Below are 24,765 nucleotides of genomic sequence, written 5' to 3'. Positions count from 1 at the left end.
AATTATTATAGTACCTATCTGATCCATATACATATTTTATTCCACAATCCTTTCGTTTTATAATTTATGTTGTAAATGAAAAAAGAATAATAATGCGTACTGGAGTAATGGAAGAGAAAGCAGAATCCGTAGGAAGATAGAGCGTAATTGGGAACAAGACTACCTTGAAAGGAACCGTGAGAGGAAATGTTAAAAGGATTAAGAAAGTTAAAGAGGTGGGGATTAAGGTGAAAAAGGTAAATCGATAGCGCGTGAGCCGCACCACCCTAAAGAACATAACTCTTTCACTCGTTTTTTCTTTTTTTTTAATCGATATTTAATATAACTCTATATTATCCGTCAACTTTTATTTATATATATTATATATATTTTTATATATTATATATTATAAAATTTAACTCCAAATTGCGATAATAACGTCTAATTGCAACGTGCGTGCGCGTGTACGTGTTGCGCCTTTGTGTGTGTGTGTTTTGCATTAATTTTTTTCTTTAATTCTTCTTTTCTCTCTCGCTCTCTCTCTCTCTCTCTCTCTCTCTCTCGCTTTCTCACTTTCTCTCCTCCATTCGTTTCGCTTTTGTGATCTTTTTGTTTTATTATTTTGTCTCTTAAATCGTACTTCGGTTATCTCCGATGTCTAAGTAATGTAACTGTTTTGTGTACGTGTATTTGCGCTTGTGTATGCATGTATGTAGGTTCGTATGTGTGTGTTTGTTTGTTTGTTTCATGTTATGCAGTACCTGTGTGTTTTGTACGCTGTGTATATATGGGTGGGTTTGGTGGTCGTGGGTGAACGATTACAGGTGGTAATGTATCTTGCACTCGCGCGTACGTGACTGTGTACGTGTTTTTCTTTATCTACAGTTAAACGAATTCTACGCACTTACTCGTTAATCGGCAGAATAATATGCATTTCTTAATTTCGCTACAAGTATATTTAAACCGTCCGAAAACGTGTCAGTCGGCGCACCGTGACGGATTCGCCATCGCTATCGTCGAGCCTTCTTCCTTTTCAATTTGTTTTGTTTCTTGTTCTTCCTCTTTCTTTCATTCTTGCCTTTTTCTATTTTTCTCCTTAACACCCTATAACTTACGTTTAATCTTCATTCTCTCGCTTCCTTTCTCTCCTTATCTTTTCTCACCTTTGTTTTTCTTCCCTCATTCTTCACGACTCGCTATAACTCTCGCGTCTCCGACGTCTCAATAAGCGATGTCTCGTCTGAGAATACCACGTTTCCCTCTTCCACTTTCAAACAATCGTCGCTACGTTTACTTTTACTTTATTATTTCGTTCTTTCGTTACACCTCCTTTTTTGTTTGCACTCGACACGTCGCTCAACTCGGTCGAAGTATACGAAATGATGATTAAAAACCGAATAATCCCTTAAGCAGCGCGTCCTTTCGACGATATAATTAAGTAGTGAACGCTGTGAACAATAGAAACGTTAATGTAACATGACATGAGTTGTCCATTTCTTTTTCTTTTCTTTTCTTTCTTTTTTTTATCTTCGCGAATACAAAAAATGCACTCGATTATCTCGTTCGACGAACGATGATTCGGGCAGTCATAGCCGCCACTTGAGGGATTAAGCGTCACGCTAAATTACAATAAATTGAAGGGGATTTTGTTACGAGACGCGGACGATACTTTACGGTGAAGAAAACTTATCTATAAACTCTGTTTAAATCTATCAACTACGGTCACGCTACGCGGTCTGCTAAGCTGCGCTAAAAATGTGGGACACTTTATAACTGTAAAGTATCGACGCTCCCGATGCGCTACGAAACTCCAACTTAGCGGCTTAAAAACTCGGCTAATTCGACGTTCTCGAGAGCTGGCGTTTGGAATACACGCAGAAGAAATAATATAGTTGAATAACGGACAGTCACTCATCGTCATTTTTCTTTATCTAATATCACGCGAAGTTTGAAAGATATTTATCAACGATGTTTAAAAAACAGTCAGATATGTAAATATTCATATTGCGAAGAATTTAGCGAGGAATTTATTCATCATTCGATCGAATCAGACTTTAAAATTTTCAACTAACGAAGTATCCTATTATTCATTATATATTATTCAGTGATTTCGAGTATTTAATTCTAATAAGAATTCGCGGCTTTTATTCAGAGATTAAGAAGATCAAGACTACAATTTATTCAACTATACAACATCCTCTGCTCAATCAACGACAGTCACACTCTGACGGATTGCAGATGGATCGAATCACGAAGAACGTCGCAACCGCAACTAACTCACGGGGTACACGATCTTGGAGCATGGCTTCTTTTTATAACGGGGCTAGAATTTTTTCGAGCCATAAATAGAAAGTCGAGAATACAGGACCGACATCATCCTCGATTTGAAAAAATCATCGAGTCACCCGATTGTTGTCGCGTTTTCCTTAAAGCGTCTAACGATAATCGCCAACAATAACATCTCATCGACGACCCAACCGTTCCCTTTCTGCGATAGAAACGGCAGGCTCTATGTTTAATAATACCTAACTAACGAGCTAATGTGTGTGTCTTTAACCGGAATCGTTGATCGCGTACAAAAAACGGATTTAACAGCGAAGTGAAACGTGCGGCCGCAACAAACGACGTCTCTCGAAAAAGAAAAAACCTATTGGTCGTTGATCGTCATCACATTGATATTGAATCCACGAAGTGTCTCTTCACGATCCATTTACAGTCCATGCGTCGAGCACCGAGCCAACGCGATTTCCGTAATATTTCTCGTTGAGAAGTCCGTGTTTCGCTGATAATTCATATTCGTTTGTGATAACGGACTTTAAAAGATTTCTTTTGTTTCTTATTTTTAATCAAAGCAACGAAAGGAATGGAGATTCATGTACGATCACATTTTTATCACCGTTTCTATTATTTTCTTGCCTTTTCTCCTTTTTTTGTTAGAAGATTTAGAATAACGTTTTTTTAACATAAAAATTGACTAGGGGTTTCTATTTGGAGTTTTTAAATGGTGAAGCAGATTTATTTGTTTACACCGTTGTTTCGTGTTACTCATGAAATTTGTAATTGCTATTTCTGGAAGTTCTATTAAACTTACATACGTGATTATTGTATTGAAGATATTACATTGTTGACATTTAGTAGCAAATACCTAAAGTAGTCTTTGTCTAGCTAGAAATATTTTGAGAAAGAAAGTGGAGTACACGGCACAACAAGCGCAAACAATCTCGAATGGAATTACGCAAATGGCTTGTAATAACTGAATACAACAAATCCCTGTAATATATATACTAAATTTCGTATAATCAGTTGTATCACATTATTATCCAATTATTAACGAAACTATAATGTGTAACTGATCTTTTCCATTTCAAATTAAATAATATAATATTCAAATTCATAGAAACTTAAAGTTCACTAAACAAATCATTTTTATTAAATTTTCTTCAAATATCGAATTTGTTCAAAAGATTGCTCTAATAGCTAAAATTATCGCTCTGAAAATGATCCTATGATTACAACACAATTCAAAGAATGCAAAAAGCAGTCATTCGTTTGGACCTCACGGAAATCGAATTGACGCGCGCTCGTTCGTGACACGATAGATGACCAGCCAGTATCGTCTGGCCGACGAAAGCGAGGAAAGCCGGTAACGGTGCGTAAAAACGCTTCGAGAGGCTTCACCGCGGCGATGGATTATTATTTAGTTAAGAAGTACGTGTTTACGTATAAAGAGATGCGTCATACAGTGCCGTACAGTACCAAAATGTTTATAATGCGCACATAATGTTACCTCGATTAATCTCTATCTACGCGCTCGCGCAGGCATCGTGTATGTAAAAGTGTTCCATTTTAGTCGTATTCTTTTTAGTCTCGCTGCAGGTGTGTGTATATCGTGTGTATGTATCCGTGTGCCTGTGTTTCTCGTACTTTTTTTTTCATTTTTATATCCACGTGTTGCGTCCGTGAGCCGGCCAGGCCGGTCCAGGGACAAAAGTTCCATTCTTTTCTTTATTTTATCTTTATATATATATATATATATATGTATATATTGTATATACATATATACATGTATACATATATATATATATATGTCTCTCTAGCACTCCTTTTTAAATATTTTCATTCTCGCGTTTCACCTCTTTTTTTTCTTTTTCTTAAATCTTCTCTTTAAGCACAGGGACCGTCGAATCTTGGTCGTGCCGCCGGAATGTGCTCATTTTTCACCCTTTTTAATATGTATATATATTTATTGTATATATATGCGTGTGTGTTTATACATATATAGAGTCTAAAGTAGCTCAGAGGGAACTATGCGAACCACTAACGCGGGAGTTGAACAGCGTGGCCAGTTAGACATCGCGTCGACGTTTTCCCTTATTTCATTTTTCGTTCATACATTCCATTTCCTTCATTCCTTTCATTTATTTTGTTTTATATAGCGTTGACAACTCCTCGTAACATCGATGCGATCTCCAGCTGAACACAACGCCGATACCCTTCGTCGACGCTATTTCGTTTGGGTAATTCTTTACTTTTGCACCGTTTGCGTTTATTTAAATGTATTCAGTTTCTATGTCGCGAGCGACGACCCGACCAACATTCTTTAGTACACGCCAGTCCCCCGTAATATAGGTATATGTATATATTGTTATATATGTCGTCCGTGGACCGTCCTGGCGGGGCCCTTAATTAACCACTTTTTTTACTTTATTTTAATTAATACAATATATATACTTCTTTATGTATGTATCATCATAACAACCGATATTTCTCAGTTCTCTCTCTCGTTAATTCTATTATCACGCAGCTATCTTTCTCACACACTTCTTTCTCTCGTTTTCTGTTACTGCAATTCTTAATTTTCTTTTTAAATTCCTTGTCGTCTCCGGCTCTCTTTCTCTTTCATTCACTCCATTCGCACATATTTTTCGTCTCGCTCTCTCCCACACGCACGTAATCGTAACACACTCTTCCTGTCACAAACTCACACGCTTCGTACACTTTCTCTCGCTATATATAATATATTTTATATCTGTGTGTATATATATATATGTATGTATATATATATACTTCTATATATCTTTCATATATACTTTATGTTGCTTTTTATGTATACTTTATATATAACAATGTTATGTTTATTTAAGGCCCAATACGTTCATTACGAAGGAAATAATCTGCAACAGAAAGGAGACGAATATACGGTTAAACGCTTGTACCTTTTTGCTCCCTGTCGTAAGCACCGCGAGTATAGAACTATTCAGTCGATAAAGACGGGTCCAAGTGTTTCTTTTTTTTAATTTCATGAATGTGTGTGTGTGTGTGTGTGTGTGTTTTCTTGTCCTTTTTCCCTTTTCGTGGCGCCAGCTTCCGACGCGGCGACTCCTACCTATCGAGGCTAAAAGAACGCAAGTAGATGCGTCCCGCCATGGTCAGACCGAGCGGGACGAACCTCTCCGCTGGACATTTTACAAGATATTTTTTATGGCTTTGAATGATTAATATTCTCTATCCAAATTGAATTAGTTATTTCAAGTCATTGGAGTTTCTTCTCTTTTAAGGACAGAAAACATACATCTGGAAGAAATTTTGAAATAAAGTGTAATTCGTGAAAACAAATGGTCTATTCATCTTGGACGAAGAATTTTAACAATTAAATTTCTTTTCCTAACATTTTTATCGCAGTGTCTAATTCCATTCGCAAGAATTACATAATTGATTAAAATTTAGAAAGTACAATACTAATACAATAATATAGTATTATTAATTAATTAATTTCGTTTAAAATTTATTTCTTCTTTTCGTAAAAATTATTGAAATCTGTTTTGAATGTTGTTTTTTTGCTGTCATCTATTCGTTCTGATTGCCTCGACACGCCCGTTTCCCTACGCTTTCCATTCACGCTGTTCCTCCTACGATCCTGAGTTCGTTTTTGCATGCCATCGTGTCCCGACTCAACGCTCCCTAGGAAGGATCACTGTAGATCAGAAACAAGTAACTTTCGACTCGCGCTCTGAGAAAGCTCGAATTCCGTGATTGATTTGTCGATCACTAGAAGCCTACCGGGTTTTCAGAAACCCTTTGCAAACACCAGAAGAAACAAACTAAAAGACACGGCAGATCATTTCGATCATCTCACGCGATTAATTTATACAATATGTACAAACGCAGAGGACGTAATGTTAGCGTCGTGGTTATCGTTATACGCATCATATCCGTATCGATTTTAGAATGAACCTACGATGAAGAGTAATTAAATTACTCCTGAACGCGAACAAAATGCGTGACGAAAACGATTCTTATATTTATATCATAATTACAAACTTTCATAGGTTAGAAAAAGCACATCACGTAACGATTAAGTCGCTTATAATACTTTATTATTTCTTACAAAATCATCCCAGGATGAGACGTTTAAACGTGTATAATTCAAAATTCGTTTACTTTACACAATAACCTGTCGATTTATATAATAACAGCTAAAAAAAAAAAAAAAAAAAAAAAAATAAAGAAAAAAGTAACGTTTAACGTTCCATGTGAGAACCTGACAAGCTGAGAATAAATTAGTTAGCGTCGCGAGTTATAACTTCGAGAGGAACCCAGAACGCGTGCTCAAAGAGACGCGTAGAAAAACCCGGTAGACTCTGTACGTCCGTGTTTCCATCGTTTTATCTGGTCGAACGCTCGTTTTTCGTCGCGAACCCTGTATTTTTCTTTCAGAAACGCCAAGGTAACTTTCACTTAACAAGTACGATTAATTAATGTTTGCGGAGCAGATAAAAAAAAAGGAATACCATCGAAACAGATAAAAGGAAAAAAGAAAGGAAGAAGGGGGCTTAGCGCGAATTATTCTACGGTAGTTTGTACACGTTGAAAAAGGAATAAACAAAACGAGAGCTTTTAAAAAACGAAACGAGGGGAAGATGATAAAAATAAAATAAAAAGAAATGTTAATAAACATAATAATAATAATGGTAGTAATAGTAACAGTAACAGTAATAATAATAGTTATAATTATAATATAATAATAATCGTAAACGATACTACGCAGTTTCTGACCAAAAAAATACAAGTTACGTGTCCGTTTTCTTTTCTCCCTCTTTCTCTCCTTCTCCTTATTTATAACGACGAATAAAAGTATAGAAAATTAACGAAGAAACTTACAATGACCGCAAGCTAACCACAGTTACTTGTTTCCCGCTCGAAATCGCCGACTTTTTAAAGCCAGGCTACGCTTTGCGTGTAAAATTCAAGATCCGAAGCATAACGAGCTGTAAACGAAGTTGGTTGTTTGGGCAATCGTGAAATCGGGTTGCGCAGGTCTTACAGATAAGATTAAAGATATTCTATTATCTCGGTTACGAAATGGTCATGCTCTATCATCGTTATACATTTTCGTCAATAGGAACGAGACCAAAAAGGAGAATTTATGTACAAAGCTGTATGTGGCCTAACAACCACTTGTTCGACTTCGAATCGCAATTCGCTCGTGTCTACGACTCGATTCGAGGATCTTAACTCTCATTGGTTGAATCGGAGGGCTTGAAAGAAGATCGTGCAAGTCACGAGCGAAAATAAATCTTTTTATAACATAAATCCTTTTGTACTTAAGCACACAACGATGTCTCTGGTCGCTTAATTAAATTACAAAGGTTCTACACGAGCGGGAATTAAATATAATGAACTTTTTCATAAATTAAATCTATCTACATAACACTATCCATTTCCTTATTTATTTAAGCATTCTTATTTAAAGCTGTGAAAGCAAACGCGAGTATATAGCATGATTAAAAAAAGAAGGAAGAGAAAAGAAAAGAAGAAGAAAAGATAATTATTTTCTTCGTAATATCCAGTAGACTCGAATCATATGCGAAAACTTGTGTCCTGCTTTTGAACGAACTTTTAAGAATTTTAATTCTTTAGTACGTATCAAGTATGGAAAAGAAGAACGACAATTGACGGTATCTCATTACTCGCACTAAGTTCTTTTAACCCTTCGACTCTTCGCGTAAGCGCTCGGCCTCCAAAAAGAACGCGCCTTTGGGCGGTTATCAGAGCGACACTTCCTAGGTAGCTTCAACGCCCAATCTCGCAGTAACGTCGTCGTTGATATGCGGTTGCCCGCTTCGTCGTGTCCTCCCCAAAAATGTTATTCGTTTCTTTTTCTCTGTGTTCATTCATTTCCGGACGGTGAAACTCACCTTGACAGAGCAAGGCCCGGCGCTACTCGCGTACCGCTTTGTTCGTCAACGTCGGGACGCCCTGCGCCGCGTCGATCGTTCAGCTGTCGACGCTGAAAAGCTCTTTGTGAAGGGCCGGGAACTCGAGATGCGGCTGCGACCGTTTGAACTTAGCCAGAGCGTCCATGTGCAACAGAGAAATCTCCCGGAGCTGTGGGATTTTCGCGAGGATCGCATCGCACACCGTCACGTCGCCCTTTATGGGCGACACGTGGTTACGATCCAGCTCCGACCTGAGCGCCCTGATCACCGCCTGTGACAGTCTCGTGATTTCCGCGAGCCCTTTCAGTCCCGGCCGATCTGAAATTATTTTTGGACCTGTTTATTTCTGGCCATTCCGACCCTCGCCTCCGCGGGGATGTTTAGCGGGATTCAATTCCTTTCGTGGAGGTTGTCGGCTGTTGAGAAGGAGTAGCATGCAGGGACGGTTATTGGGAAGACGGAAGGGAGAGAGGAACGAGATACTTCCGTCGAACGAGTATTTATAAGCGGCGATTAATTTTGTGGAGGAGCGTCGTGACGAAATGGGACGAATTAAGCGGCCTGGGGATAATTGGGGGGCCGAGTTCCTGGATAATTTTGGAGAATGAATCAGGGACAAAGGGATGAGAGGAACTTGATATCGTGACATTTAGAGTGCCACGTATGTGCTTTAAATAGGTAGCAACTTTTTTAATCGCTTCAATTAATGGCATTATTTTTAGTTTGTATCTTTCTTAAGTCGAATTTAGATTTTACTGTAGAACTCTGACGCTAACTAGTTAAGAGAATTTTAATACCATCCACTCTGTAGCTACTGAATCGATGACCATCAAAAGTACTTGACTATGAAGCCAATCCTTTTGACTCCAAGAAGCAAAAGATATCAAAGGTTATAATTGCATTTATTCTGCTTAATGAGGCGCTACTGCTGTTCTTCGTGTTTTTTCTTTCATGTAAAATAATTCTATGATATATTGTATTGCTAGATGAATACGTAACTATAACAACACCTTTAATTAGTAACGAGTGATAATATTGTTTTAGGTTTATGTGATTGAAAGGAGAAGAAATGCATTCTAAAGTAATAATATAGGGTTGAGAATTTCACTAACCGGGACTAAGAAGAACCGCTGCACTGTAAAGAGCCAGCTCTGTTTCCGTAAGCTTCAATTCGGCAATACTCCTGGCTAACTCAAACACGCAAGAAACAAGTTTCATTTCCGCCGTGTCCGTCGTGTAAAACGCATCCTGTGGTAACATAGTGTCACCGTAGAGGACACAGTTCTGCTGGAGATCGAGGTACCTGCTCATACGTAGCACAGCCAACTCGAAGGAACCTGGAAACGTCATAAGCAGCAGTTAATTAATTGAGAAAATTAACATACATAAATGTATTCAACTAAATGTATATAAGACAATGTTTATAAAATATTTTGATAACAGTATTTAATTAAATTTTTTTATTAGAATAATGACAAATATTTTCTTATAATATATATACAGCTTACAAGTAGTTAATGAGTATTCTACAAGTATTTAATAATAACTCTTTACAAAATTTACTTTTATGTCAAAATATAAATTTGTAGCGACACATGAGTCAGAGGACAATTCAAATCATGTTGTTGTTTTGCCTCGGAGTATCAAGACCGTTAGGTTACAAATAATGTAAGAACAAAATAAACTGCGGCAAAACAATGTCGCCGCTACGTGCAACCGTCAAATGTAGAAAAATTCGAATTTTCCGGTTCTCCCCCGACCAGTATAATAAACGGCGCGATCGCGAGCGATTTAATATCGAACGAGTATTAACGAGTATCAACGAGTATCAAAGTGTATCTACAGAGTATCTCCGAGTATTTATCGAGTTACGCGACGAACAATAACGAGTATTTATTTCGTGATTTATATTTAGTACTAACGACTCACGTGTACGGCTGTAAAATTATTTATTTATTTATTCCAAATATATTTGACGGACTGCGACAGCAATATTTCGTTCTCGTTATTTCGCACTATCTATCCTCCACTAATCCTCCACAAATTTTACGGTTAATTATAAGCTTTTAAAAAATTGATTATACAATAATTTAAATTTATTCTGTGTTAACAACTAATCGTTAAATAGTGTTTATCTTTAACAAGGTAATCTTTCAATAAGATAAATTTTACTTCATAGGGTCTTAACTTTCCTATTAAAAATTTATAAGTTTAATATTGACACAGTTAGTTATTCAAGTTCTATTGAATTTCACTACCTCTTCTCCGATGTTCCTCGATATATTCAAGTTTTATTTATCTAGTGCTATTCTATTTATAGTAATTTAAACAACCTTAAAAATTGAAACATTAGTTACACTGGTGAATGATTGCGTGCGTGGGATTAGACTTTTATCTTACACACCCGTTACGGTTTTTCTTTCTTCCAAGATAAGACGTGGGACTACGCCAGTATTTATTTAACTCGAGCAATATTTACATCGTTCTATATACCATTTTATGATTCACAATTGAATAAAATCCGCCGCAATTTATTACTGTAACTCTAAACTGCTTTTTTCTATTTCTCTATTTTAATATAGTCTGATTACGAATATAAATTCAAATTACTCACCAGCCTTTAGTAGAACAATCTGGTCGTCCTGCGAGAGCTTCATGAATCCAGGAACCATCTTGGCGAACTCGATGATCTGCTGGATAACGGTGGTTAGTTTTTGGGCACACTCGAGCCAAAGCTGCTCGTGCGCCATGTTCTTGTAGTAGATCAATCTGGAGAGGTCGTGCGGCTTCCGGAAAGACTCCTGGATCTGTTCCGTCGACAGCAGACACGTTCTTGCGTGTGCATCCGCTATCGTTTTTGAGAGCAACTCGCTGATCTGTGCCGGATCTACGAAAATCCATCAGGATGTCGGGTTGAAATCTCACTCTTCAACGATTATATTAATAAAAATATCAAGAAAATAAATATTTAACAGTTCCATTCTACTTATTAAAACGACTATACGTTAAGAGATATTACATAGAGAGAAAAATTGTAAATTTTTGAACACGTGTTGCATGAATCATTAACAAATATAACACAGAGAGAAATATTATAAATTTTTGAATATGTATAGCATGAATCAAATATGTATATGTATAAGCGATAGATGGTTAAAAAGTAAAAACACTGCGGTTAGTTTTTGCTATTTATGCATTTGTTGCTATCTTTCACATGTTAGAATGCAACGATTCGATATGGGAGAGCACGTTTTCCAGGTTAAGTTCACGTAAGCCAATATGGACCAGCGAAATCTATGGTCGAGTTCGTTGTAGATCTCCATAATTACAGTACTTTCAAACTACATTATCGCTACAGTTACCAGAGCCATTTCACTGCAGCTTTCAAGACGGAGAACTTTAAACGACCTCCCCTTTGCTTCGAAGAATCGCCACGGTGAAATTCAAACCCTTTCATTCAATTCCTTCCCTCAACAATTTAAATTACCTACTCTCAGCCACTCAACTCTTACACTGTTGTCTATAACTTTGGGAACACTGATCAAATACATCTTGTTACTTCTTTAAATAAGTTTCCAATGTAACTTGTAGATTAAATAGGATAAATATTTGACGTACTCGAGTTGTTAAAAAAATCAAATTTACAATTACAGCTATTAAATAACCAAACGAACAATGTATTTGCTTTCGACATAGCTGATCATAGATCTTAATGATTATTTCTCCATCGAAAAAACACCAGGAAAGGTAACGCGCTTCTATTACTAATAATTAATACAGAGAAAATTTTTCGTAATTTTCAATACATTTCAATAGTTCAAAAATAAGTCCTGAGTAGTTTATACAACAGAATAATATATTTGTATATACAAGTACCGCTCGTAAAAATATATTATATAAATACCATATGTGAAGCTTATTACACAGCTACAAAAATTAAATTCCACATAAATCTATGCTTAATTCCTAACAATACCCATTTACATTTTCAATACTGAAATTCACTCCACTATATAAATTTATCCTCTCCGTATATTCATCAATTTTCTCACCTCAACCCTACACCCTCCCCTCTAAACACAGAAAAACGTACTCTCTCGTCGGCGACAACACGAAAAAGAAACACGACAACTACCGATCGATTCAATTGACGACGCAAAACAGAAAAAAGAGAATACAAGAATGAAAACGTAAAATAGAAGGAAAAATAAAACGCGAACGAAAGAAAAAGCGCGACGCATGCCCATGCAAAGGGACACAAACGTAACCTCACATCTCGCATGGGACATACTGGGCAGACTCGGCACTTCGTCGTCCTCGGATGGATTGCTGACCCTTTGTTGCTGACTGCTCAGAAAGGTCGTCGAGTCGACCATCGTGTACGAGCCGTGGCCCAAGCTGGCCAGTTCGACGGTGGTCTCTTGCTTCACAGCAACGATCCCACCCCCGCTTAGGGAACCGGCACCACCACCGCCACCGGCAGCCGCACCACCGCCGGTGCCAGAACCGCTCCCTCCACCACCCGAACCACCACCACCGGATCCACCACCGTTACCACCGCCACCACCGCCTCCACCGCCTCCGCCGCCGCTACTACCTCCACCACTACCCCCCGTGCTGCTTCCGGTCGTCGAGGCAGACAGCGACTTCCCTGGTACGCGAAAAGTCAAAGTTCATTCGGTCTCTGTATCTCGCTTGCTTATTTCTTTCTCCCTACTACTACTTCCCGTTCTCCTTTATTTCTCTCTTTCCGTCTGTTACTCTTATTTTTCCTGTTACGTTCTATTCTTTTTCTTTGCGACTCTTTCCTTCTCTATTTTTTTTTTTTTTTTTTTTTTTTTTTTTTTTATTTTCCCCCAATGACAAGAGAAATTACGCTACTCAAGGGTTAAGTATAGCAAGTCCTCGAGTTTTGGATCGAATAGAAATTGAGATGAGGTTTGTTAGCTTATCGAGATGAGACGAGATTCGGTAGAGGATGTCTAGGATGGAACGGACGGCGAAGACCTTTCAAGGATGGAATGCGGTTGCGATCGATCCTGCTTTTTTTGGATGGTAGGTAGGGAATTTGGAGATTGTCGCTTCCTGACTACGTGTGTTAGTGAATGTATCTATAGTAGAATCTCGATTATCAGAACATCAATTGGGAAATTGTAAGGGTGGTACCTTGTGAAATAAGAAAAAATATATACAACAGTAAGAAATGAGTAAGAAGGTTTAGTTCTATTTAATTATTCATTTTATTCAGAGGAATTAAATTATTCAAATAGCGTGTGTTATTATTAGTTCGAATAATCAAGATTGAGAAAGTTAACAGTGAAATATAAAAGAATTCGTTATTAACACTAGATTTGCTAATCTTTAATATATGCCTAAACATGTAATACACGTTACAAAAATAGATACACAATAGCTACAAAAAGTATTTGCACGCTATTATATTTAATTGTTATAGCATACTAATTAACTAAGTCAAAATATATGAAATTTCGTATCACATAGTAGTAGTTTTATACGACTAAAAAAGGATACTAAAAAGATGCTAAAAATGATATGTATATAGAACCTAATAAAAAGAGCGCTTTGTTAAAAGAAAACGTAAGTGTGCAAATAGTTTTTATAGCCACTGTATGTAATCATGTTTCCGTTTCAATAGAAGTAAACATTAATATCATCAAAAACTCATTTTGGCTGGCTCGGTAATTTCAGTAGAATTACCAATTAAAGGGGATATTATATTGTACAAAATGACGAGCTACATGCGTTTATGGGAATAACTTTTTAAACATTTACAAAGATGTTACATTTTGTTGCAACATCATCGCGCTTTTCAAACGGCAAATCAATCGTATCTTTATGATTGTAGCGTTACTTCGTAGCCACCAATATCAACATTATTCACCGAATGCATCGTGCAGTCAACTGGCAGTGATAAACACAGTAATTGTATCAGCCGCGTGCTACTGAAAGAGACTAGTACTACTTGGCGTTGCTTGTTCATCGATTGACATCTTGTTACCTCTCTTTCGTTAACAATAAACTTCAATGGAACTATAAACTCCCGGCTTGGCTCGGATTCAGCTATGTCTGCTACTCGGCCAGATTCACGTTGCATTCGATCAAAATTGAAAATATACATCGCGAGAGATTCGTAGACTGCTGTACGTTGTATCGTAATTCTGAGAATAAATTATCGCAATGTTTAAGCAACTTTATAGATCTTTCATCTAAATATGTAAAACTAGTGGATTGTTTCTCGTAAATTTGAGGACTTGGAATGGAAGAAGGCGTTATTCATATTTAAAGGTCAACTATCAAATTTTTACATTTAATAAACTAGACTAGTTGAAAAGTCTTGTTATCCAGAATAAATTTGACTAGCTTTTTGAACAAGTTTGAAAATAAAATTGTATCGAATCGTAAACAATAAACGGCATTTCGTTTCGCTGTACGTTCGAAAATAACCAAAGCATGGAGGAACTTCTATTGAAACGGACAGATTGAAAGCAAGCAGAAAGCAGGACTTCGACCAACGATAATATAAGAAATTCAAACATCGAGTGTTGTAACTTTGTTTTTGACCAATTATCGACAGAGTGTAAACTTTTTTGCGAATAACATGTAAAAAATAAAAAGTCTACAAAGTAAAGTATATTCCTTTTCAAATTATCTTTATAAAACTATGAATTTGCATAAATATCCGCTATTTAATCATTAATCACAGGATGATCTTTACTTCGATAAATATTTGGTCGCCCAGAAAGTTCGTCCCGATTTACATTTTGATTCGATATACATTTATTATATTATATAGGTGCCATTTTGTTCCACAACCTTTCTGCATCTTTCACGCAACTTGAATAATCCATCTTTCCAGAAGCTTTCAGATTTTTTAGCGATAAACTTTTCAATATGATCTTTCAGATCGACCAAATTCCTTAAAAATCGAAACGAACTTTCCGGGCGATCCAATATAAGCATTTCAAATCTCTCAGTAGTTTTAAACACAAGGTATAACACTAGACATCTCAATTTCTTACATAATATTAAACTTGGATTTACATTAACTTACAATTTCACCCTTTCAAAAAGTACACTATTAAATAAACGTTTTCATACGTTAAACCAAGCTTTTTTCAATGTTTATCGAGAGATAATGAAAAAGAGACAGATTAGAAGCGACCCCAACGTTTGTTTTCGTTTTTTTTTTTTTTTCGAAAAAAAGATGGACTAGATTGAAAGGATTTTAGAGGAGAGTACTCACCGGTGGTGACCACGCTGGGAAGTACCCCAGTCGCGGTGACAGCGGAGGGCGTATCAGGGGCGACAGTGTCCGCGACCTGCGTTTGCGTCGGTCGTGGATCGTAGGTCGTCGTGCTGTCGACGTAGTCGGCGCTAAGCTCGTAGTTCGTCATCGCTTGATGATTGTAATAACCCGACCCACCCGTGCCGGGGCCGGGAGAAGCGTATTCACTACCGCCATACGTGTACCTGCGACAGCAAATTGAAACGAGGATGAGAACGTGCACTTCCTCTCTCATCGAAAGCTTCGAGACTGATATGCTGAAGTGTCGTTTCGTTGTAGACCTTTATGCGGAATAAAATTCCGATACTATACGTTTTTATTTTCACTTTTACTTTCAATTCATTTCATGATTTTTAAGGAGAATAAATATAATGTATTATTTCTGTTTTATATCTTTAAGAAAGAGAAAAATGAGACAGATATGCGTGCATGATGAAGAAATCTTAATATATAGTATTTATTTGAGCCTAGAATATTAGTATAATAAGCATACTGTATAACCTCGTTGAAAGATACGAGGACGCTTGTTCAGTTGTAATGTACATTTCGATAAATTATGAAACTATTAACAAGTCTTATGTACTTCATCTTTGTTAACATTGGAGTGCATATGTAATAAATAATTCACTAGATATCGTGTGTAGAATGCGAAATAATAATTCTATCATTAAAATTAATAATTCTTTCTCATACTTTTGAATAAGTCTATATATTTGACGATTAAATTACGATTATGTTGTGTTCGCGATACGCGTATAAAATTAAGCCTGATTGGTATTGACTAATGTACTTGGATTGCATAAAAAGGAGTCCCGGTGTTAGGTAATCGTGTGTATGTTTTGCGTTGTAATTGTGTTATTGTATGTTTATGGAATCTATCATTGCGCATATCTATCTATCACGTTAATTGTTGAAAGATAATTGTTCAATTAGCGGTATGTATCTTTTGTTTAATTGAATACACTGATCGATATATCTGATTTGGAAACGCAGCTGATGTTTTGAATTTACTTATCTTATCTGCTTTTTTTATACTGACATGACAGTAAAGAAAAATTTGCATCAACAATACAAAACAGAACTTCTTTGAGACTACAGCATTATTAGAAGCTATGAAGTTAAAGTTACGTCTGATTAGTTTAGTTATGTTATATCTGATGTCACTTATTATTAGTCACATAAATAGATCAATCGTATTATATTTTTCGCTTTATGTTTTGCGTTTTTTTTTTTGCCATTTAAATATCTCACAGTTTAATTAACATGCGATCGAGTGTTTGTTATCTGGCGCAATGTTGTATTAGAAGTTCAATATTATCTTAGCATGACTAACGTATCAAATGAAGCTTGAATCAACAATGTACGTGAAATGTGATGTTTTCAGAGAAATACGAGTATAATATCCATAAAATCGTAATTAATTTCCTTGTAGACTATATTACAGTTCTTGTACACCTATAATACTGCTATTATCAATTTCGTTAGGTTGTTCAGAATAATCAGAGTGCTAGTATTTTCATTAACCTTCTGAAGCTTCTAATATATATCATATAATATGTAGAATGTATAAGACTCAATCAATAAAATGGCAAGATAAATTTACATTTATTTCTTACAATTATTAATGACATTTCACGATCATTTATATCTGACGTGAAATTACTTTAGACTAACTTACCCGCCATTGAAAGGGTGATGCTGATCCGAACTGCTTGGGGTCTGATGTTCAAACACACTGCTATCGGGCGCTGTCTCAGAGGCCGCTCTCATTTGTGCCTTGTGGAACCTAACTTCGTCCTCGACCTTCTCCCTTTGCTTCTTCGACATGCGCCCGAATTTAACGGCTGCAACATGAATCATATCACTTCGTTGCAGTACCTTTCGACGTTTACCGCAAAATCTAAATTTAAACTTGTCCTCTATCAAACTCATATAACAACTAGTTAGCAAGAGAATCACTTAAATTTTTAGAGTGCTTCATTCTTAATTAAATAGTCGATGTCCTCAATTAACTACTAAAAATCAAGAGGCGCAGAGAAGAAATGATACAAGTGATGATATCCTTAGTTTGGAAAACTGGCTAAACTTAAATTTCAATGCCCTACGATTAAAGTTTTGTGTACGAGAGCAAATCGTCATATTTTAGATAGATTGTGTAGTACATAAAATTGTAAAAATATAGATACCTAAGTATCATTCAAGTACGATGTTATAAAGAAAAATAAGTAAATAGAAAAGCCTTCCAAACATTACGGCTCATTATTAAATTCATAAATACTTGGAAAATATCAACAGTCCCTTGATAACTACAAAGCTTATCTTATATTTAAAAAAGAAACGCGCTTCTATCACTACTCCATCAATCCTAATTCCAGGCTGTAACTTCTTTCCCTCATTACAAATCTGTAATCAGTAATTTCTCTTCAACGACGTCATACCAAAGCTAAACATATATTACATCAACGAAAATTACCAATTTTGGATCGATGATCATCTTCTTAAATATTGTATGTATTTCGATCGCTGTATACATACGTATCTCGTAGTGTGACTTGATAATTGTATACACGGGTTAATTGACTAGTCTCGATTCGATCAAACTTCGGAAGAAACAACTTTAATAAAGATTAAAGATCGACGAAGCACTTATATACATATATATAATCCTGTTTATAAAGTGGTCGCTGAACAACGCTACAAAGAAACGTTCTGATTCGAAGAACGCGGAAGTTCTTTGCATCTCTCGGACTTCTTCGTCGTTATCGCCAGCTCAGATGCACCCACCCATCCCAGTGACGTCACTGCACCACGAACACTATGACAGAAGAGCGCGCGCGATACGCTACGTCACGTGAAGCGTTCAACAACCGCTAGAACCTGAATCGTTCGTCTTCCTTTTTCTTCCGTGTTCTTCAGTTTCTCAAGTTCATTCGCGAGTTCAGACGAGACGCGCCTCTTTTCAAATGAGCTATTGTTGCCGCGGCTTCTGATTGCTTCGAAAATTGATCTTCCTTCCGGCGAAATTTGAATCCGTGTGATTTAGGGCTTCGATTCGCATGAAACGAGACGAGGAGAGCCGAGAAATACGATTGGTAACGAAGTTTTGAATCTTGTTTATTTCGACATAAATTGATAAGATTGGTATAATTGATTAGAGGAAGTTACTTGCGATGAAGTTACTTTTGTTGGTAAAATTGATCTCTATCAGACTATATGATTTAGTTTTTGATTCGAATGAAATAGGACGCGTAAATTTGGAAAGAACATTTGATACTAATTATATTTATTCAGAGCTTAATTTATAAGATTAATTATTTCAAAGTAATCAATTATTTTCGTTGTTAAAATTGATCTTCCTTCAGAACAAATTTTTGTCTATATGATCTTAGCTTCGATTTGTGATGAAATAAGACAAGTAAGATCATAGATAAACATTACAAAATCGCCAATTATGTTTATTCAAAATTAAATTTAATTTCATGATTTTTATTTTTCGTTCACTTAGCAAAGATCGTTGCATAAATTCGCATAAAATTTTGTATAAAATAACTTGCATAAAATTTGTAAGGAATCGAGAGCTATAATTGACCTGATATACGGCATTTTAAAAGTACAGTGTGGTTCGTTTTAACGATCCCCATCTACTTAGCTGAGTGCTTTCGTTACTCTCATACTGGGATTTCAAAGTGTTAAAAATAGGTCCAATTGTAAGTGTCCTATGAGTGATTTGACTCCAAGATCTTATGAACCAACTTTATTTGAATTCATAAAAAAGAATCAGATAGATCTCTAGCAAGTAACTTTTTCGATTAGTATTACGTAAACCTTCTTGGCTGAACAGATTGATATAATTAATATTACATAAACTTCTTAACTCTTAACAATAAAATCTCACCAACCTCCCTTATAAATCAATGATCCAGGTAATAACGAAAATTCATTCCTCTTACATTATCAAATTCTGTATATTACATTAGTTCTTTCGTTTCTAATACCAGCTCTAATCATAATCCATGGATCGGTCTATAGATACGCTAACATAGTCGTCGTCCAAAAACAGCCCGTAGCTACTAATATTACCTATTCCTAGTCATCATCCAAACCACGGCATTGTACATCCTATAAACATACACGTATTCAACTACTATTCTATTGGTATTATCGACGTTTCTTTCTCCTACTCTACGATAACAACATACCCAAACTTGCTCTAGCAAAACACATAAAAAACAGACAACCATATCGGTAATAAAATTTAACCGAAAAAAGACACAAACTCAAATCAAGATTTCAATGCATCAATCAAATCCTCTCCCCGACTCTTCGCATTGACATCCGAAAAACCGAAGTCTAGCGTTAGAAAAAGAAGAAGGAGGGGAGGGGGGAGCAGTGCTTCCGTCCGTCCTCTCTAAAACGCATTTCGATGCACTCACGACGAATCTCGAGCGGTCGGTTGTGCGACCGCATACGCATGACTTGACGTACACATTCAGGCGCGCGCGTGTACACACACATCAGTTTGGTACCGTCCCGCTCTCGGGGACGGGGTTGTTGGTTACGCGCGAGAGAGAAATGCGACCCGTTGGTGAACGAGACGCGTGAAAAAGGGGAAAGAGAGAGAGAGACACAAGTCGCGAGACGTCAGCTGCCAGCTGAAACCGCTATCGGGATCGCCCGCGGAGGAAAACGAGAGAGAGAAGCTCTAGCCGGACGACGGAGAGGCAGAAGCGGAGGGTGATCGACCGAACGCGGCAAACGAGCGACCGAGAAAGCAGACTGGGGATTCTGATGAAGCAACGAGGAGGCAACGACAGAGGGAAAGAGCGTGACAACACTGGCAGAAAGGGAGGGAGAGAAAGATGACAACAGGAAGAGTATGCGCCCGCGCGCGCGCGCGTCACCGGTAGCACACGATGCACTCTCCTCTGAGCGTATATGAGAGCGCATACTGCAACGAGACGAGGACAAGAAGACTGGCTCCTTATCAACCGACGCAAATACTCCCGGACGCCGGCTTGTGAGAAGCAACACGATTATCATGCCGGATCTATGTACATCGGGGAGGATTTGTTCTCGTTGCTCGAGATGTTCTTCTTTCGGATAGCATATCAAGCCATTTAAGGGATTCCAGCGTGTCCAGGGGTGTGCGTCGCGCGACCAATACACCTCGCGGTGAGGATTCAACGAATGGGACGTCAATGACCTCACGGCGGAGAGTTCGGTCGTGAGGTATTCGACGTTTCGGTTTTGACAGTCTGTTGGGAGAGGGGGACAGGGTAGGCAGTCTGAAAAGTTGATGTGTCGGGAATGCTGGGTTTGAGGATGAAGAATTTGGGATTGATTTGGGAAAAGTTGTGGAATTCTTGGAAATGTAATTAATATATTAGCGATCGAAAGAGTTTGAATATATCTGCAATGCTATTTCTATAGAATTCTTAAAAATCCTCATTTAATGGTCCTTTTTATAGAAATGCTGCCTTTAACCTAAATTCCACTAGGACCTACAGGCCCTATTTCTTCTAAGGTCTAAGACCTGCTAGAGAATGTGATAGATGAGTTCACTATAAATACACCTTCTTCCTCTTTTTCCTTATTCTTCCTCCTCTCCTCTTTCATTTTACTATAATTCCACAAATACTTCTAAAATAGATTTTAAGAAAATTCATTAAAAAATGCTATGAAATATAAAGCTAGAGGATGTCCAAAATTTCTTGAAATTCCATTTCTTTCAGCTATCTACTTCATTAGTCATAAGAGATTAAGAGCATAAATTTTTCAAGAAGTCAAAGTTCACGATAATAGGATCTTATTCTAAAATATTCAAGAATATTTATGAATCTCGTTGGCAAAGGTGAATGGTTGATTAACAAAAAATGCAGATATTTTGAATCGGCTACTCGATAAATGCTATTTTAATCTGTCGACTAAGGGAGGATGTTCTTTGAATGAGCAGCATGGCGTACAGAAGAGATGAAGACCGATTGGATCCTTATCAGGCATTTGCAAACGATGATTGGTGAGACGGTCGATTATTATCGAAGAACCAACTTGCACGATTAGGATAATATTTCCAAACTCGTTCTTTCTACCTCACAATTTAATCTTATTTAAATCTCGAAATATTCCTATTTAATTCCTTTCTCATCGTTTGCAATATAGAGAATTTTTACAAACAATTTTTTTATTGATTTTAAGGACTGCAGCGAAATATGTTAATTTTAAATTGTGAAAATATAAGATGAACAATTAGATCGGCAGCAAAGTCCGTTCTTTCATATCAAAAACAGCTGCGATTCCATTCAGACGCGACCGCAATGTCCTGCTTTTCGGCTGCTACTTTATCGAACGTGGCTTTTTATCTAACGGCAGAAACCTGGAAACTCGGAGAGTATTCATTAAAAAACTTTATGAGCACTCGCAAAAACGAACTGTCGAAACAACCTCTATGAAACACTTCAACACACGTAGACGTGCTTCGACATAGCGTGGAGATTCAAAAAAAGATGATCCTTTTTTAAACAATAATTATACGTTTATGTCGTTATGATGACAATTTTTTTAAAGCGATTAGGATTCTTTCAATTCTTTACATAATGACCAATTCATCAAATATCGTACAGCGTGTCAGATTTGCACGAATACATGAAATTGCATTTCAAGTTATTAAAAATACAAGAATTACAAGTTGAACGGCGAGATATAATATTAAATTTGTATCTTCTGGTACAAATTATCCTTCATTATAGAGATTTATACAAAATTTTAAAATATATCGAATAACAAACTAGAATAAAGTTTAACTGTTTTTCACGCTATGTTTCTACAGTGATAGGCGAAAGAAAGATTGAAAGATAGGAGGTACGAAGCAAAATTACATTTGACACGAGCAGTGAATAAATATAATATACTTCGAAATAGATGACTGTCATCAATATGATAAAAAATTATTAATATCTATAGTGTAGTAATTTTAAACTTTCCTTCCTTACCACTGTATATGCACAATATAACGAAATATTTTCTTTATCTCAAAAGAATATCTAATTCAAAGGAATGTCTAATTGAAAGACATAGTTTAAGTTAATGCTTCGCGATAAAAAGACAGATTCCTGAAATCGAAGAAATACCTGAAATTAATTTATTTTCCACAAAAAATTGTATCTATTCTATCATTTCAATTGCATTCTTCCAATCTTTGTCAAATTCATAAGATTTCTCCGATAAAACCGACATTCAACCACGTGGAAATCTAAAAAGCTACCTGCCACCACATCGTCGGAGCACAGACCTGAACGCTTGCGCGTGAATGTCGTTAAACGTGTCCAAGACATCTTGTGTAAGTAAGTACTCAGGGTCCGATAAGGTGGAGTAACGTGGTAAGAGGCCTAGCTGCACCGAGAGGAGAGCGAAAGAGCGAGAGAGAGAGAATCGTGCGGGGGTGTTGAGACGTGGCGGAGGCTCGGGTCGAGAGGGGGCTGGACAGCCTCCGATAAAGGGTCGTACACCCCGAGAGGCACGCGTGGCCGCTGCTATCCCCGTGTATCTGATTTGACGAGTTCTTTCTCTCTCTCTCTCTTTCTCCTCTCTCTCTCTTTTTCTCTCTGTTGAATGTTTATGAGTGACGTCGCCATGGTAATGCGCTTCAACGTAAATTCGCAAAATTTCGAATTGATCAAAACCAATAAAACTGACAAAATGTTGCCACTCTGAAACGTTTTCAAACACATACATTTGCATCGATCCGTCCATTGTGACATTCGTATCCCGTGAATTAGCTTTTGTCGAAAATTTCGCTATAACGTTCTATAGAGAACATCGTTTTGGGAATAATACGCAGCAATTTACGTTATTGAAACACAAAGTTGTTTTTTAATTTGACAACTTTTAAGTTTCTTTTTTTTCGACATTGTGTATAAGCGTTTATATGCAAACGTCGATCACTTTTAAAGGACGCGTACGCGTATTCAGAGTATAAATCGATGCAATGTGGTATTATAAAAGCCGAACAAATACACACCGCACGTTAGCTGCTTTCATAAATATGAATCGTGACATCGAAAGGGATAAAAAAAAATAATATATTGAATCGTATAATCGTGATATAAATTTCATTTTGTAATTGACCATTCTGTTATATTCGGTAGAGCAGAATGCACATATGAGTGTATATCGTAGAACGTACACGTTCACGTGTCGCGTAATTAAACTCGTTGATAGCGCTCGAAACAAAGAAATTCCATTTCCATATCGACGCTCATGATTTGTTGGATCGTTGTTGGAACTTCTAACGTGACACTTATACATAAGCATTATCGTATAGTTCATTTGTTTATCAATTCCTTTCTTTCCTTCCCTAGCCGTAGATAATAAAAATCGAACAATTCATCATAACTATCTAAAATGCATTAGAAACCGAATATAAATCAAGAACGGGAAAAATATGATAATGTTATTTCTGTTGGTTTATTGAGTTTTATATTGATATCTAAAAGGAATATAACATAAATAAATAAACTCAAATATTGCATAGTTGAATAACCTGTTAAATCCAAAAGTCTAATAAACTTTTATAAAAAAAAAAAACAATAGCATACCTAGTGTTGGGACAATCAATATTTTTGCAATATTCACGAGGACAGGAAAAATACGTATAAAATTTGAAAATCAAATAAAGAGGCAAGAATTGATTGAAAGAATATTAAATTTGAAAAAAGGTTGTTTCTCTGCTGAGAACATAAAACTTGGTTTATCATTATCTTCTCTTATGGCACCCAAATATTAACAAACAACAAACGATACCAGTTTCTGTTAGTTTTACTATAAGCGTTTACATTCGATGGAAATATATCCACGGATAAATTTCCAAGAGAGTGACATCGTTTTCTAAGTAGCAGTCGTTACGTTGTTCGTTAGAGATGCTAACGTAAACTAACGCGAGTCCGTGACAACCTTGAGGTTCTCCGAGAAAACAGAGGCTCCAACCAACGATATGCACTCACCATCTCTAGACATGCCGAGGCGTAGGCACTTTTGCAACCGACAGTACTGGCACCGGTTTCTGTTTACACGGTCGACCACGCAATTCTTGTTCCGCGGACATTGATAGTTGACGACCGACGACTGAGACCGCCTGAAGAAGCCTTTGCAGCCCTCGCAGGTGATCACGCCATAATGAACGCCGCTGCTCTTGTCGCCACACACCTTGCACGGGATTATTTCGATCTGGGCTGAAAGCAATAAACAAAGGAAAATGTTAAATTG

At 36.9% G+C, this 24,765-nt stretch overlaps 1 protein-coding gene across 10 annotated transcripts in view; it reads right to left on the bottom strand.

Moving 5' to 3' along the window:
• Positions 1–332: 332 nt before the first annotated feature.
• The window catches only part of LOC100643231 (probable nuclear hormone receptor HR3), a 135,699-nt gene continuing 111,266 nt past the window's right edge, over positions 333–24,765 (bottom strand). For 5 of the 10 annotated variants that reach the window (XM_048407726.1, XM_048407703.1, XM_048407714.1 and 2 more), the window contains 8 exons: positions 24,504–24,731; positions 17,183–17,348; positions 15,463–15,689; positions 12,472–12,849; positions 10,813–11,085; positions 9,311–9,535; positions 8,178–8,516; positions 333–5,153 (listed from right to left, as the gene is read on the bottom strand). In XM_048407726.1, coding sequence (XP_048263683.1) covers positions 8,257–8,516; positions 9,311–9,535; positions 10,813–11,085; positions 12,472–12,849; positions 15,463–15,689; positions 17,183–17,348; positions 24,504–24,731 — 1,757 coding nt within the window. In that variant the 3' untranslated portion in view covers positions 333–5,153; positions 8,178–8,256. Of the gene's footprint in view, positions 8,517–9,310; positions 9,536–10,812; positions 11,086–12,471; positions 12,850–15,462; positions 15,690–17,182; positions 17,349–24,503; positions 24,732–24,765 lie in introns of all 10 variants that reach the window. The other 5 variants (XM_048407728.1, XM_048407730.1, XM_048407731.1 and 2 more) reach the window with 3 other exon arrangements.

The sequence above is a fragment of the Bombus terrestris genome, chromosome 1 (genome assembly GCF_910591885.1).
Source record: "Bombus terrestris chromosome 1, iyBomTerr1.2, whole genome shotgun sequence".
NCBI lineage: Eukaryota > Metazoa > Arthropoda > Insecta > Hymenoptera > Apidae > Bombus > Bombus terrestris.
Note: the sequence above shows the minus strand (reverse complement) of the source record. Positions and strands in the feature narration are given on the sequence as shown.